Consider the following 16,530-nt stretch of genomic DNA (forward strand, 5'->3'; position numbering starts at 1 on the left):
AGAAGGGTCTGTTCAGCACCCTCGGATGACATCATAATGTCATAGCTAATTCATCATTCTGTCTATGGATAACACTGTTTATGGTAAGGAAACTTGCTTTTTGTTTAAAGTATTGTTTTATCCTTAATTTTTTTTTTTCATTTCATTTTATTTTTGTTGTATTGGCTTGTAGACAGGGAATGTGTACTAGTTTATCATGGACATTGTCATGCAAACTGAGTTTCTGGAGTTTTCTTGATTTAAGTATTTATAATTCTGATATTTGAATTTAGTAATAATAAATAATGTAGCCTAGAGGCTAGGGCAATGGGCCGAAAACCAGGGAAATTAGAGTTCAAATTCCACTTCCTTCACTGATACTCCTTGTGATCTTAGGCAAATCACTTTATTTCCCTTTGCCTCAGGTAAACTCTGCATTATTTTGAAAGGTGGGCTAAAAATCTAAAATAATAATGTTAATATTAACTTTAATATAAATATATATAAATAAACATTGTAATCCCTTCTCAGCATGTGGAGGAAGAGAGTCTCTGTTGCATAATGGTAATACCTAATGGTGAGACTGAGGGTACGTATATACCGGGTTCTGGAAGGAGTGTCAGTTTGTGGCCACATGGGACTATCGATACAATAATTGGTCTAGATGGGGAATTTATCAAAAGGGGGAAAACTCTGGTAGTTACAAATAGTCTTAATGCACAGTAGCCCAGTAGATTCAGGTATCAACAGAGCTAGAAATCCAGAGGTGCAAGATGAAAATGCCAAACCAAAAGAATAAAAACTAAAAGCAACATCTCATATTTTATGGGAGCATAACTGTACTACCCATTTTCCCATATTCTGATGATTGAGGCATGCATCTTTTATCTGTTTTATGTTACTTATGATCTATTTTATAATTATTGGTTTTATATTATTTTATATAATTTTCTTAAAGTTTTGATATGTTTTTTACTTTGTCATGATTTGTATTGCAATTTTTAATTTAATTTATGATTTTATTATTTTACCTATTGGAAACCGTTATGATTGTCCACAGAATGAAGGTATACAAAAACAATAAATAAATAAATGACATTAGCACTGCATATTTCCCTAATCTCCAAAGAGAATGTCCAAAGTAGTGTACAATAAAAATACAGAAAATAAAATCATCACATCACAAATAACCAAGCATAAACAATGAAATAAATACCTATGAATTCAAGGAAATAATCTACTTCCCATCCTCTTCCTCGAACCAGCTCCAAATTCTCCTCTCTTTTATCCATTTCCCACCTCTTACAAACATAGGCCTGGTTTTATCAAAATTCACTAAATATTGCATGCGATAGGAAAAGGGGTGTATTTTATGCTAATAGGCAGTTTATTGCAAAGTGCACTATCTTAGCTCAAACTGCGATAACTATTTCACACTTGCGATAAGTGCCAGAATTGTTGTATTTCCTACATACAACCACTGGGGGGACCATTTTTTGTATTTTAAGCTGCTGGAGTGAGAGAGAGAGACTAGCCATAATGCCCTCATATTAGGTAGGTATTTATACCTCTATATGAGGCCCACATAGTCACTCGAGGTGAGGTTTAGGTATTAGTGTAGGGGATAGGAGCCACTTTGATATTCAAAGAGAGACATACGAACAGAACATTACTCTCTTGTGAAGATTTGATGACCTTTGGAGTGAGGAAACTCACCCAAAGATGAGATTTGTGCAATGTTCTCTCAACCTAGCTTGATGTAGTCCAACCTAGTTTATCCTGTATGTAGATACCCAGGGCCATTACTTCTCATCCATCACCTTATGTAGAAATAAAACATTGTGGGCCGGATTTTAATACCTACTCGTGGGCATACATTTGTGTGCGCAACCCGGCGCGCACAAATGTACGCCTGGTTTTATAACATGCGCGTATGTTATAAAATCCGGGGTCGGCGCCTACAAGGGGGTGCACAATAATGCACCTTGCGCGCCGGGCCCTTCGGAAGCCCTGCTGGCTTTCTCCGTTCCCTCCAAGGCCACTTCGAAATCAGAGCAGCCTTGAAGGGAACTTTCCTTCCGCCCCCCCCCCCCCCCACCTTCCTCTACCTAACCCGCCCCCCAGCCCTACCTAAACCCCCCCTAACCTTTATTTTATAAGTTGCATCTGCCTCTAGGCAGGCATAGGTTGCACACGGCCCAGTGGCCGTACGAAGGCCTCTGGCCCCACCCCTTTTTTTCAAGCTCCGGGACATACGTGCATCCCGGGGCTTTACACGCGCCACCGGGCCTTTTGAAAATAGGCCCTGTGCGCGTAACCCTCCTACGTGCGTAAATCCTCCTGGATTTACATGCGTAGGGCTTTTAAAATCTGCCCCTATATGCACTTGTACCTCTCACTTATTGCTTGGGCATTACCTTTAAGTACATATTCATGCTTGCTGGCAAACTGTGGAACTTTATAAATATGTCAGTTGAATAATGGATTTCAAGTTAACAAACTACTGTTGACAACAAAACTACAAAATGTTTGTAGCTTATTTTATTAAACTGCATTTCGTATTAATGTTTTGTACTGGAACATTTGAAAATTAAAGGTATTTTTCTCCTCATTTTGTAGATATCAGTATTTCTGTTATCGCATAGATGTTTTGGTTATTACATCCATGGTCGATCTGTGCATGGACACGCAGATACCAACATGGAAGAAATGAATATGAACTTGAAACGAGAAGCGGTATGAGAAAGAATACTATGCATTTGCTGACCCAACGTTTGTATCTTTTCCAATAATTTTTAAATCTCTCTCCATTCCAATGGGTTCCTCCTTTTACATTTTGAAGAAATTTCCATTCTTTCCCTTTGACTTTACTATTTTTGTCATAGTGAGACCTAGTTTATGGTTTCTTTCATTTACAGCAGCAGCAGTAGTAGTACATATATTTTCCTATCAGAACTAAAATAACATGCAGAGCATATAAGAAGCAAGAGAAAATGAAAAGAAACCAGTATTTATTTGCCTTTTTACTTATTATTCCCTGCATCAGGGCTGTCATGTGTAATATTATAAAAGTAAAATATATGTTAACTGTTTAGACCTGCACTACTTCAGCATCTAAAAGACTTAAGGTGGCAGGCAGCCAGTTCTGCTTAACTATAGTTTTGCTGTCAAAGAGATGAGATACCAATTAAATTCATATTGCAGAGGAACAGTTTGCATATTGAAATTAAAGAATTTATAAAACATGAGGTATTTTTCAAGAAAATCCTCAACATCATTAAGAAATCATTCAGAATTGGAAGGCAAACTGTTTCTTTGATCTTGTTTTTCTGCTGGCTTTTCTTTAAAAAATAATTATATCTAATCTGTCTTGAAGATACTAACTCACTAATATACTATACTGTATATTTGACCATTGGGAGCTGCACGGTTGTGTGAAGGACTTAAGGCAGGAGTAAATACTTTCAGGCTGAGGATTCTGGGAGGCAATGAAATAAATTATATAAGTGTGTAAGTGAATAACCCCCTTTTGGATTAAGCAGAAGGTAATAATTGAGTATCCATAGTGACTCTCCCTTCAGTAAGCCCCAGATTTCTTTTTGTAAGCCATGCCAAATATCTTCTGTATAGATCTTTTTTATGAAGCTTTCTATTTGGAAAATCCTAAACTTCCAGAGACAATCATCCTTTAGAATCTAAAAAGACCTGACATGAATCGACCCTATAAGTAGTTGATTTGTATTTGCGCAGTGTGTCTACTACTGTCTTCTCAGTTGCAGCATAGGTAAGGGGGCAGTTGTGTGCACTGGAACACAGGCTAAGGAATGAATTTATAGTTTCTGGCTATAAAACCATGTGGGAAAATAACATGTAAATATTCTCATGCAATATTATCTTAACAGAAACAACTATTGAATTAGCTAAAGTGAGAATGAAGGTCAAGATATGTCCTTATCTAACAAAAAATGTAGGCTAGCCAAAATAGTACCATAAGCCACTTAACACTAGCAACTGTGGTTACTTTATATGAAATAAGTATGTGGGTAATGTATTCCCTAGGTATAGTTCTAGCTCCCTAACATCAAATAATGATATTATTTCACTGGTTTCAATTTGAATTGGAATCCAAAAATGAGTCATGGAAGTCTTGCCAGTGTAATACAAGTAGAACTCCAGTTAGGAAAATCAGGCTGAAAACAAAGGCCAATGAGAATGTAATTTAATAGTCTTTTATAACCTTAAAGCTATTGTTACCTCTCATATGAAAATTTGGAAAGTCTTTTATAACGTTCTCAGCATGAAACAGGAAAAATGGCTAAATAAATTGTCATTTTACATTTATGAGTCCCTGTTGGGTGGTTCTTGCCTCCAGTCAGCAGGGGGCCTCAGTAGGCCTTGTGAACTGCCTACTTTGTCCTCCCAGCTCTATGGTCTGTACATCCTGCTGGCAGTAATGCTGTTCCTGCTTGGACTTATATATATATATATATGTTATAGCTTCACTTTCTGCACCTTGCCAGAACTTGGGTCTAGTTTTGGTCCTTGTCTTGAACCTCATGCCCCCAGGCTCTGATACTTGTGGCCCTAATTTGAGGCCTTAGGTTGGCCCTACTCTTGTGGTGGCCTGGTCTTGCCTTAGTCTTGTTTCTTGCTTCTGGTGTCTAGTGTCCTGTCTTAATCTGTTCTTGTTTAGCCCTAGTCTTGTTTTGTGTTCCTGAATCTGGTCTTTAGTGGGTGCCATCTTGTTTCTAGTTCCTGCAGCAGGCTTACCTGCTCATATGGGCACCTTCCAGTTCCCTGGTGTGTCCGTTCCTGCTTTGCTGTGTAAGTCCTGCTGGTCATCAACACCTGAGGGCTCAATCCTAGGGGGAAGGTAGCTGGTACAGGCAGAAGACTTCCTGAATCCTGTTTTGTTTCAGCCTGTCTCATCTGGGTCCAGCACCACTCCTGCTCCTCAGGTTATAAATTGGCAGTATGCCTTAACAACTTTCCTTTGTGTCATGTCATTTTCTTATATCTTATTAAATGATCCACAGAGAATCATTATGCTTTATAAATGAATTTTCTGTTTCCCAGACAATGCTGTTTTAAACTCTGATTCTCTTCTGCAGGAAAACATGTGCAGTCAAAGAGGCTTACTGCCCAATACAGACATTCAAACATTTCAAGTATCCATTTCAAACAAGACAAGACTACAGTATGATAGAATTCACGAAGCATTAACAAGGGTGCGTACCAAATACCTATCTCATATCTTGTTGAAAAACATTAAGGAAATATTTACTAATAACTTTTTCTTTTATTACTTTTTTCAGAAAAGTGGCCCTGCAAGATTTTTAGAGTCATCTGACACTACTTTTGAACAGAGTAATAAGGCATATCATACGATGAACAAATTCCTTAGCTCCTTCATTGATCATGTATGTATTTTAAATATTCAGGATAGCTAACTTTAGAATGCATTCTGAGTCCTGCTTTATTTATGGTTTAATGGAACAAAGTCAGCATGGCTTTACCCAAGGCAAATCTTGCCTCACAAATCTGCTTCATTTTTTTGAAGGCAGTAATAAACATGTGGATAAAGGTGAACCAATAGATGTAGTATACTTGGATTTTCAGAAGGCGTTTGACAAAGTTCCTCATGAGAGGCTTCTAGGAAAAGTAAAAAGTCATGGGATAGGTGGCGATGTCCTTTTGTGGATTGCAAACTGGCTAAAAGACAGGAAACAGAGAGTAGGATTAAATGGACAATTTTCTCAGTGGAAGGGAGTGGGCAGTGGAGTGCCTCAGGGATCTGTATTGGGACCCTTACTTTTCAATATATTTATAAATGATCTGGAAAGAAATACGACGAGTGAGATAATCAAATTTGCAGCTGATACAAAATTGTTCAGAATAGTTAAATCACAAGCAGATTGTGATAAATTGCAGGAAGACCTTGTGAGACTGGAAAATTGGGCATCAAAATGGCAGATGAAATTTAATGTGGATAAGTGCAAGGTGATGCATATAAGGAAAAATAACCCATGCTATAGTTACACAATGTTAGGTTCCATATTAGATGCTACAACCCAAGAAAGAGATCTAGGCGTCATAGTGGATAACACATTGAAATCGTTGGTTCAGTGTGCTGCGGCAGTCAAAAAAGCAAAAAGAATGTTGGGAATTATTAGAAAGGGAATGATGAATAAAACGGAAAATGTCATAATGCCTCTGTATCGCTCGATGGTGAGACTGCACCTTGAATACTGTGTACAATTCTGGTCGCCGCATCTCAAAAAAGATATAATTGTGATGGAGAAGGTACAGAGAAGGGCTACCAAAATGATAAGGGGAATGGAACAGCTCCCCCATGAGGAAAGACTAAAGAGGTTAGGACTTTTCAGCTTGGAGAAGAGACGGCTGAGGGGGGATATGATAGAGGTGTTTAAAATCATGAGAGGTCTAGAACGGGTAAATGTGAATCGGTTATTTACTCTTTCGGATAATAGAAAGATTAGGGGGCACTTCATGAAGTTAGCATGGGGCACATTTAAAACTAATCGGAGAAAGTTCTTTTTCACTCAACGCACAATTAAACTCTGGAATTTGTTGCCAGAGGATGTAGTTAGTGCAGTTAGTATAGCTGTGTTTAAAAAAGGATTGGATAAGTTCTTGGAGGAGAAGTCCATTACCTGCTATTAATTAAATTGACTTAGAAAATAGCCACTGCTATTACTAACAATGGTAACATGGAATAGACTTAGTTTTTGGGTACTTGCCAGGTTTTTATGGCCTGGATTGGCCACTGTTGGAAACAGGATGCTGGGCTTGATGGACCCTTGGTCTGACCCAGTATGGCATGTTCTTATGTTCTTAAATCATTTATGTTCTGCTGATTTTAAAATCAGTTAACCTTAATGGGTTACATGAATACAAATATATGACATATAACAAAGCTATTATACAATTGTGATGTTCCTTTGCACTTTATTAAAGTTCTGCTCCTTTTGGTTTTACATTTTGGCCTTGAGATTTTTGCATAGTTAAATATTTTGACGGTTTAGGTTGAAAGAAGATAAGATGTCCATTGATTTCAGCAAGCAGAGCTGACATAAATAGCAACTTGCATCTTGGCCTTATGTATTTCTGAATTATTTCTTTTTTCCAGTATGTGCTTGAAACCTTACCCACAAGTGTACTTTTGTGTGGCAACTTTTTATTTTTCTTTCAACATAAGTATCAATTTTATATACACTAAACTTTCTATAAGACTTCAAATAGAATTACTGTTACTGTGTGTGTGTGTGTATATATTTATTTATTTAAAAGCTTTTCTATACTGACGTTCATGTAAGGTACATATCGTGTCGGTTTACAGAGAACCAAAGTTAGAATTACATCGAACATTTGAATAGGGTTCTAACAAGAAACAATGTAAACATTTGAACAGGGTTCTAACAAGAAACAATGTAAAAATACAGGGACAAGGTAGGAGGGGTAAAACTAGCACATGATCAGAGAACGATTGGTTAACTGTGGGGAGAACATTCAAGGCTGTGGTGAGAGAGGTATTATGTGGCGTATAGGGTCCATGAGAGTTTTCAGATCTTTAAGGAAAAGCTATTTTGAAAAGCCACGTCTTAAGCAGGGTTCTAGGCGAAGATCCGGGGGCAGAGCATTCCATTGTGCGGGACCAGCCGTGGAGAAGGCGCGTTTCTTGAGCGAGGACTTGGAGGGGGGTGCATATAGGGTACCTTTGTACGCTGTTTTGATTGGTCTGGAGGATGTGTGATGCTGAAGTGGGAAGTTTAGCTCGAGAGTGGTCTGGGAGTGAATGGTCTTATGTATCATAGTTAGGACTTTGTGCAGGATTCCGAATTTAATGGGGAGCCAGTGTAGGTTCTTAAGAATGAGGGTAATATGCTCTCCTCTGCTGGAATTAGTTAGGATTCTTGCAGCGGTGTTGTGTAGCATTTGTAGAGGTCTGGTGGTGTTAGCTGGAAGGCCGAGTAGAAGGGAATTGCAGTAGTCTATTGTTGAGAATATGATGGCTTGGAGAACTGTGCGAAAGTCGTGGACATGTAGGAGGGATTTCAGCTTTTTTAAGATTTGTAGTTTGTGAAAGCATTCTTTTGTAGAGTTATTGACAAATTTTTTTAGGTTCAGCCAGTTGTCAAGAATTACTCCGAGGTCTCTCACATGGGTGGTGGAGGTTGTTTGGGGCGAAATTAAGTTGTTGACCGCCCATGCATTGTCGTCCCACGTGATAAGCAGTAGTTCAGTTTTTGATGTGTTGAGTACTAAGTTAAGGCTGGCGAGGAGGAGGTTGATAGTCTGTAGACAGCTGTTCCAAAAGTTGAGGGTTTTAGAAATAGATTCTGTAACTGGAATGAGAATCTGGACGTCGTCTGCATAGATGAAGTGCGTAACCTTTAGGTTTGCGAGGAGTTGGCAGAGGGGGAGAAGATAAATGTTAAATAGAGTAGGGGAGAGAGAAGATCCTTGCGGGACTCCAAGTATGGACTTAACGGGGTGAGAATCTTTGTTACTTATTCTGACCTTGAAATTCCTATTGCCGAGGAATGACTTGAACCAGTTGAGGGCTGTTCCTGATATGACGATGTCTGAGAGACGGTTTATGAGGATGGAGTGATTCACGTTGTCGAATGCCGCAGATATATATATATATATATATATATATACACACACGTATACAGAAATTAAAATGAGGCTATGAGAGGAATTAGAATAGAAATAAATTGTAGTAGAAACCAAAGTGCATGTTACCCAGGTACAGAGATATTTAAATGTTTTAAGTCTGTCATATTAAAATAATTTTCTTCAAAAGTGCTTCACCTGGCTATAGCATGGCAAGGGATTTTTTTTTTTACTGTCTCTTTTTCAATACATTTCTGAGTAATTCTCAACCTTAGTAAGTCTCTGGAAGTGGAGGCTTTCCTTATTTCTCCCCAGTCTTTTCTAATTATCTTCCATTGTGCTCCACCAACATCTTATTTGGATTGGCGGGATATAAATGATAAATAATTGAAGACTTAATGCTGAAATACTTTATCAGATGTTTCTTTAACTGTATATACAGTATACAATAACTTGTTTCTGTCAAATTGGCCTCATTGCTCATGGGCCTAGTAAGGGCCTTCCTTTAATAGGGACTGAGTGTTGGCAAGGTTGGTCCTGGTCCTTTTCGGTCATATGGAGTGGATGTGGTACATATGAATCGTCTGCACACATGCAACCTTCAGTAGGGGCTTTGAAGCCAATGAGATTAGCTCTATTAAATTTCATTCCACCAAATCTCCATAACTTCCAGTATGAAAACATCTCTTCAATGCTGCATGAATCTGGAAGTTCTAAAGGTGGGTCTCTTACTGTTATGATTATTGGTGTTTGGGTGGATCCTTGGATACTGTGGCAGCTGACCACGCCCATGGGGGGCAGTCCCGTGAGGGACCACGGTGTCAGGCTAGACTCTGGACACACAAATACAGATTGAATCTTTATTTAAACAGTTTTGGAAACCACCAGAGGTGGCAATAGTGAGTAGTAGATGTTGAGCCCGGCTGGGCAAGTATCCCACAGGACGCTGGAACAGCGGCTCCTCTGCTTGGCTATGCTGTAGTGGAAAGAGACTGAGAGTTGTGAGAAATATACAGAGTTCCAGGTAGAATTGGTGAAGCTCTGAGACAGGGAGAGCAGGCCCTTGAGGAGCGAGTACCTGATCCCTTAGAGCAGGGAGACTCAGTGGTATTGTACTCACACAGCGGTTCCACTAGACAAGAGGTCTGGCGCTGGAACAGGGGGCAGGCCCTCGAGGAATGAGTACCTGATTCCAGGGAAGCAGTACTGTGGAATAGATGGTAGTTGTACTCACAGATGGATACTGTTAGTGAAGTCTTCCAAGTAGAGAAGGTTGTAGATGCAGGCAGCGACTCAGGGAACATGGGCCCTCGAGGAGCGAGTACCGGTTCCTGATAGTACCTGAAAGAAGCAGAAGAGGCCCCCGAGGAGCGGGTACCTCGTTAGCAATAAGAGTTCCAGAGAACGCTGTAGTGGCAGAGTAGCTTCAGTACGGAGAGCAAATCCCATCCATAGTAATCCGAGTTGTTGCTAACTCGATTAGCTAGCAAAAGAGGTAGGCTTAAATATCCAGGCAGTGCGACATCATCTCGGGGACGCCCCTGAGGTTCGCGCCAATGAGGAAATAAAGATGAGGGCGGCGTGCGCGCGCACGCGCGCGCCCTATGGTACCTTAGAGGAGCATGGCAGGAAGCAGCACCAAAGCTGGTCCGGGGACGCCACAGAGGTTGGCAGACAGTCGCCGCGGCAGCCAGAAGTCCAAGGTGAGCGGGAGGAGCCGCAAGAAGAGAAAGGTAGGCGGGGCAAAGCCATCACAGACCGACGGTCGCAACACTTACTATGAGTTCCCCGCATCAAGTGACAGTTTATCAAGGCTTCTACCAAGTGGTGGCACACACTTGTGCGATATGGACCCAAGATTTCTGGTCCACAACTGAGTCATCTACAAATCAGTCCCCTTGAGCTGAAAGCAATTTGCTATACTCTGAGAGCTTTCTTTCACCTTCTCTTGAGAAAGAGAATCTTATTTATCTTTTTTCTATACTGCCTATCGTCAATCTAGGCGGTTTACAAATTTTACTTACATAAAATTTTAAAATAAATAAAATACAATAACAATACAAAATATTATAAAACAAATAGGAATAAATGTCTCTTGACCTTCCCCTCTAAGTCCCCTTGCTGCTTAACTCTTCAGTCCTATCTCTTTACCTTTAGATATCGTTATAAGCCTCCTTAAAAAGCCAGGTTGCTTGCATTTTTCCTAAATAGTTTGTTTTCTGATTAGCCGTAACTCCGGCATTGAGTACTGGTCTTGCCACTGTAATCTTAATCCAGCTGGACAACCAAATGGCCATATTTGTTGCGTGCCCCGGCTGCAGCAGGCCCGCGACTGGGCCTACTCAGCTCCAGCTCCCAGCCTGGCCCGTCCTCACTGGCAGTGGTGGGCAGCCGCCTGCACTCCCGCACCCCCACTGCCTCCTCGGGTGCTCCCAGTTGCTCCTCGGGCCATCCGGCTCCCAGCAGGTCTCCCCACATGTGCTGCAGAGAGACGCCACCATCCAGCGTCCTGCCTCCTCCTAGGCGCGCACACGTCCTGTCGGCCTTTAGAGGGGCCGTGGCGGGAAACTAACCTGCAGCCCCAGATGATATCATCAGGCCCTGCTATATAAGGCAGGGCCCGCTACTCACTCCTTGCCTTGGCAACAGGTCTCCACACTAGTCGTGTGCTCCATTGCTCATTCTTGTTCCTGACTTGGTTCCTGACTCCGTTCCTGGTTCCTGTTCCTGACTCCGTTCCTGGTTCCTGTTCCTGAATCCGTTCCTGTTCCTGACTCCGTTCCTGGTTCCTACCTAGCCTTTGCCTTGGACTGATTACTGGCTTTGACCCTTGCTTCGTTGGACCACGCTCAGCACTGTTTACTGGCTTTGACCCTTGCTTCGTTGGACTACGCTCAGGACCAACTATTGGCTTTGACTCTTGCTTCATTGGACTATGCTCAGGACTGATTACTGGTTTTGATCCTTGCTTCATTGGACTACGCTCAGGACTGATTTCTGGCTTCGACATTTGCTCCACTGTACCTTGCCTAGCACTGCCACCTGCCCCGACTCCAGCCTGTTCCTGACCTCGTCTCTGGACTTGGCCCTGTTAGGTTTCGGTCTTCTACTGCCTGGGCGTCACCTATCCTTGCACTCTGGTCCATCCTTGCTGCCCAGGCCTCTGGACGCCTGCCTTGTCCGGACCTGCATAGGTCCCTTCAATACCTGTGCTGGTTCCTAGCTGCCTACTTCGAACATCTACTGAGATTCATCTGACGGAGGCCTGCCTAAGACCAGCCAGCCCCAGCTTCCAAGGGCTCAACCTGCAGGGAACGAGGGCTGGTATTGGCGAAGCTCCAGTCAGCCTACGTCTCCCGGTTTGCTCTGCCTCCCGATGGTGGGGACCCGTGGGGCTTGCCTTACGGGTAGTATCAACCCCACCTCGGGCCAAGGGTCCATCACCAGCGCAACAGGTTGCCAAGGCGATGGACTCGGCGGAGCCATCCGCCCTCTAGGCCATTCCGGGCCTGGCTCTGAAGATCCAGGAACAGCAGCGATTCTTAGAGGCGCTGGCCTCCTCCGTCGAGCGCCTCCATGCTCGCCCAGATACCCTGGGTCTACAGCACCGATGTCCACACCGCCCAGCCCTCAGCCTTCACCTTTGCCCTCCAGGGTTCTGCTGGCCCTACCTGCTCTACTCCATTTCAGTGGGGACCCCAGGCTCTGCAGAGGGTTTATCAACCAGTGTTATATGCAGTTTGCTCTGCAGCCCTCCATCTTTCAGGATGAGCTTACGAAGGTTACCTTCATTCTTTTGCATCTAGAGGGCAAGGTGCTGGTTTGGGCATCTCCCTTGTGGGAGTGTTCAGACTCTCTCCTCCAAGAGCTGCCACGTTTCGTGGCCGTCTTTCATCGGACCTTCAACGACCTGGGGAGGCAGGCTGTAGCTAGTTCCAGTCTCCTACTTTTGTGGCAAGGGCAACGAGTATACAATTGAGTTTCGAACTCTTGCCACAGAATTGGCTTGGCTGGAGGATTGCCTCCGAGCCATTTACCTGGATGGTCTGTCATCTCAACTCAAGGATGAGCTTGCAGCCCATGAGCTACCTTCCTCTCTCGAGGATCTCATCAACCTTGCAGGCCGTATTGACCACCACCTACAGGAGAGTTACCAAGAAGTTCGGACGCCCCAACGTCCCACTGCGGAACATTCCCACTCTCCACCTGCGGCGGGGTCCACCCTCAGTGGAATACCGCTATCCTCCAAAGCGAAAGAACCCATGCAGCTGGGCCGAGGATGTCTGTCCCCAGATGAAAGCCTCAGACAGAGGCATTTGGGACTGTGCCTGTACTGTGGGGCTGCAGGGCACCGCTTATCGTGTTGTCCCATTCGTCCGGGAAACTCCCTGGCCTAAGTTCAGTTGGGGTCCTCAACTTGGGTGTTACTGCTCCGGCCTCTCAGTTGACACTACCTGTCATCCTGACTTGGGACTCTTGGTCTTTTCCTACCTTGGCTTTGAATGACTCGGGAGCAGGTGGGAATTTCATCGTCAAGGACCTGGTCCTCTTCCTAGGCATCTTCACTCGCACTATCGCAAAACCACTACTCATCGCCTCCATCCATGGCAACCCACTACTCGGAAGGATCTCGCAAGTGACAGAACCTATCCATCTCCTCACCAGAGCCCTGCACGAAGAGGAGGTCGAGTTCTTCATCCTAGAAAAACCCATCCATCCAGTGTCTTAGGGTTGCCATAGCTCCAGCGCCACTCCCCCCAGTTTGACTGGGAAACCTTACAACTCACCGAGTGGAGCCTAGCCTGTCATCAGACATGCCTCAGGAGGATGGGACCACCCCCCGTGATTCCCAATGCTGTGGCTGCTTCCAGTCTCCCTCCTCCATATGCCAAATTCGAGGACATGTTATCCAAGCAAAAGGCGGGATATACTTCTGCCCCTTTGCAAATCTGATTGACCCAGTGAGTTGCTGCCCGGCACTATGACCCCTAGGGGCAGAACTTATCCTCTGTCTGTACCGGAAACCCAAGCAATGTCGGAGTATATCCAAAAGAACCTGGCTAAAGGTTTCATTCGTCCTTCCACTTCGCCCGCGGGTGTGGGATTTTTCTTCATGACAAAGAAGATGGGTCTCTAAGACCATGCATCGATTACCGCAGCTTAAATGCCATTACCTGCAAGGACAGTTACCCTCTATCTTTAATCACGGAGCTGTTTGACCGCCTCCAAGGCGCCACCATTTTCATTAAGCTAGACCTGCGAGACGCTTACAATTTGGTCCACGTATGTCCTGAAGATGTCTGGAAAACAGCGTTCAATACCAGGGATAGACATTATGAATACCTCGTAATGCCATTTTAACTTTGTAATGCTCCTGCGGTATTCCAACGCATGATAAATTAAATCTTCTGGGACCTTTTGTACACCAAGGTCGTCGCTTATTTAGACAGCATCCTCATCTTTTCTAAAGATCTGACCACTCACCGCGCTGATGTCCGCACGGTGCTTCAGCACCTGCAGGAGAACCACTTGTTTGCCAAGCTTGACAAAGCCTATTTGAAAGGTCGAGCTTGCCTTTCCTAGGCTACATCATCTCCCAACGTGGCTTCACGATGGATCCCAGCAAGTTAAAAGGCATCCAGGAATGGCCTAGGCCTATAGGCCTTCGAGCGCTCCAAAGGTTCCTAGGGTTCACCAACTATCGTCACTTCATAACGAATTACTCCCTGTTGGTTGCGCCTCTCATGGCCTTGACCCGCAAAGACAGCGATACCAAGAACTGGTCTCCTGAGGCCCTCGCTGCCTTCTAGAACCTAAAGGACACCTTCATATCAGGCCCTTGTCTGCATCACCTGGATCCGAACCGCCCCTTTATCGTGGAAGTGGATGCCTCTGCTATAGGGGCTGGGGCGGTCCTGAGTTAACACTCGACCAAAGGAGTCCTCCATCCATGCTCCTTTTACTCTCATAAGTTCTCCCCTACCCAGCAAAATTAAAGTATAGGAGATTGGGAACTGCTCGCTATCAAACTCACCCTCAAAGAGTAGCATCCTGGTTGGAGGGCGCCCAGTTCAAGTTTATAATCTTCACCGATCATAAAAATCTTGAGCATCTCTGACATGCCCAGCGTCTCAACGTTCACCAGGCCCGCTGGGCATTGTTCTTTTCCCGATTCAATTTCGATCTTCGCTATCGTCCTGCGGAGAAAAACCTCTGAGCGGATGCCTTATCCCGCTCCTTCAAGCCTGAAGACACCCAAGATGAACCATGTCAAATCATAGATCCTGCTCGCATCTGTCTGTCTGCTCCTGTATCCGTTCCAGCAGGAAAGACGGTGGTACCTCACCAGGTTTGGGAGAAGGTGTTGCACTGGGCACACGACTTCAAGCTAGCTGGCCATCTGGGACGTGCCCGGACTCTGTCACTCCTCCAACGCTACTACTGGTGGCCCACCATGTCCTCCGATACCCGTGCCTACGTGGACTCCTGTCCAACTTGCACCCATCAGAAGCCACCAGTAGGTCAACCTTGGGGATTACTCCAACCCCTGCCAGCACAAGAAGAGCCCTGGACTCACTTGTCCACAGATTCTGTGGTGGATCTTCCAGCATCAAAGGGGAATATGGTCATCTGGGTTATCATGGACAGATTCTCCAAAATGGCTCATTTTGTCCCTTTGCCTGCCTTACCATCAGCCCCAGAGTTAGCACTCCTCTTTTTCCTGCATGTGTTTCGCCTGCACGGCCTGCCTACGGACATCGTCTCCGACAGAGGCCCTCAGGTTTTCGCCCGCTACTGGCGCTCCTAATGTAAAAAATTTGGGATCGGAGAGCTTTCAAAATGGCATTTTGAACAGAAGTGCTGAGAAAAGCTCCCAACATTTCGGCGATTTTTGATTTCTATCATGCCCCATATCGAGAGAAAAGCACGGGTTAGAGGTGTAGAAAACACTTCTACACCTCTTCAAACATCTCAACCCCGCATTGGCAGCTTCTTCCCAGCCAAAACTCCGCTGATACCGGAAGACCAGTCACTGGAAGGCAGTCTATGGAACTGGACTTACCTTCCCAGACCGAAATATCGTTAAGTCCCGGATCACCTGCGAGACCGGCGCCTCCAGCTCAAGTGGAGGAGTTGAGAAAGAAGGGCTGCTGGTCTGACCGAGGGAACTCGAATCAGAGAAACAGCGGCATGGCAGTTGGAGATATCTGAAGGACTGAAAATCTCGGAGCCTCAGATGAAGGTAATGTCCCAAGGAGGTGGTGTTAGAGAGGGACAGAGCCTCACTGAAGGGCTGGGAGATGTTGAATTGGAGGAGAACACCAGCAGTGCATCAGGTGGAGGAGGGGCTATTGGAGTTCGGAAGGAACTGAAACTGCAAATTCTAACACAGCCTACAGAGGAAATATCCTTGAGGACAATATGGGGAGCGCTCCAATCTCTTGAGAAAGCTATTTTGGGACTCACCAAGGAAGTTATGGATGTAAAATTTCAAGTTAATTGAAATGCTGGTGAAATTGCCCAGCAGAAACAAAATCTGGAGAAAATAGAGGCTCGGATAATTGAAATGGAAAAAGTACAATCAACTATAATTCAAAGTGAAAATGAAGTAAACAGAAGGTTGGAAAAAGTAGAGAATAGTATAAGAGCAAACAACTTGCATTTCTTAAACTTTCTTGTGTTGAAAAATATAACACCACTTGATTTGTTTAAGTTTTATGTTGCACAGGTTTTGAAAGTGCCTGAGGAAATGAAGCCGGTAATAACAAAGGCTTACTATCTTTACTCAAGACAACAAAGTTCTGAGAATCAAGAAGAACAATATTTGCCTGATTTGTCATTGCTACTGGAATCATCACGTGAATTGGTAGTAACACAGAGGAGACCTTTATTAGTCTCTCTTGCTTTTTT

The 16,530-nt window shown here is 43.9% G+C and overlaps 1 protein-coding gene across 1 annotated transcript in view; it reads left to right on the top strand.

Annotated features, from left to right (window-relative positions):
• TMEM67 (transmembrane protein 67) overlaps positions 1 to 16,530 on the top strand; it is a 624,701-nt gene that overhangs the window by 535,053 nt on the left and 73,118 nt on the right. Inside the window, 3 exon segments of the mRNA XM_029591688.1 lie at positions 2,599 to 2,715; positions 5,091 to 5,207; positions 5,295 to 5,399. Of these exon segments, the coding sequence (XP_029447548.1) occupies positions 2,599 to 2,715; positions 5,091 to 5,207; positions 5,295 to 5,399 (339 nt within the window).

The sequence above is a fragment of the Rhinatrema bivittatum genome, chromosome 2 (genome assembly GCF_901001135.1).
Source record: "Rhinatrema bivittatum chromosome 2, aRhiBiv1.1, whole genome shotgun sequence".
NCBI classification, from domain to species: domain Eukaryota; kingdom Metazoa; phylum Chordata; class Amphibia; order Gymnophiona; family Rhinatrematidae; genus Rhinatrema; species Rhinatrema bivittatum.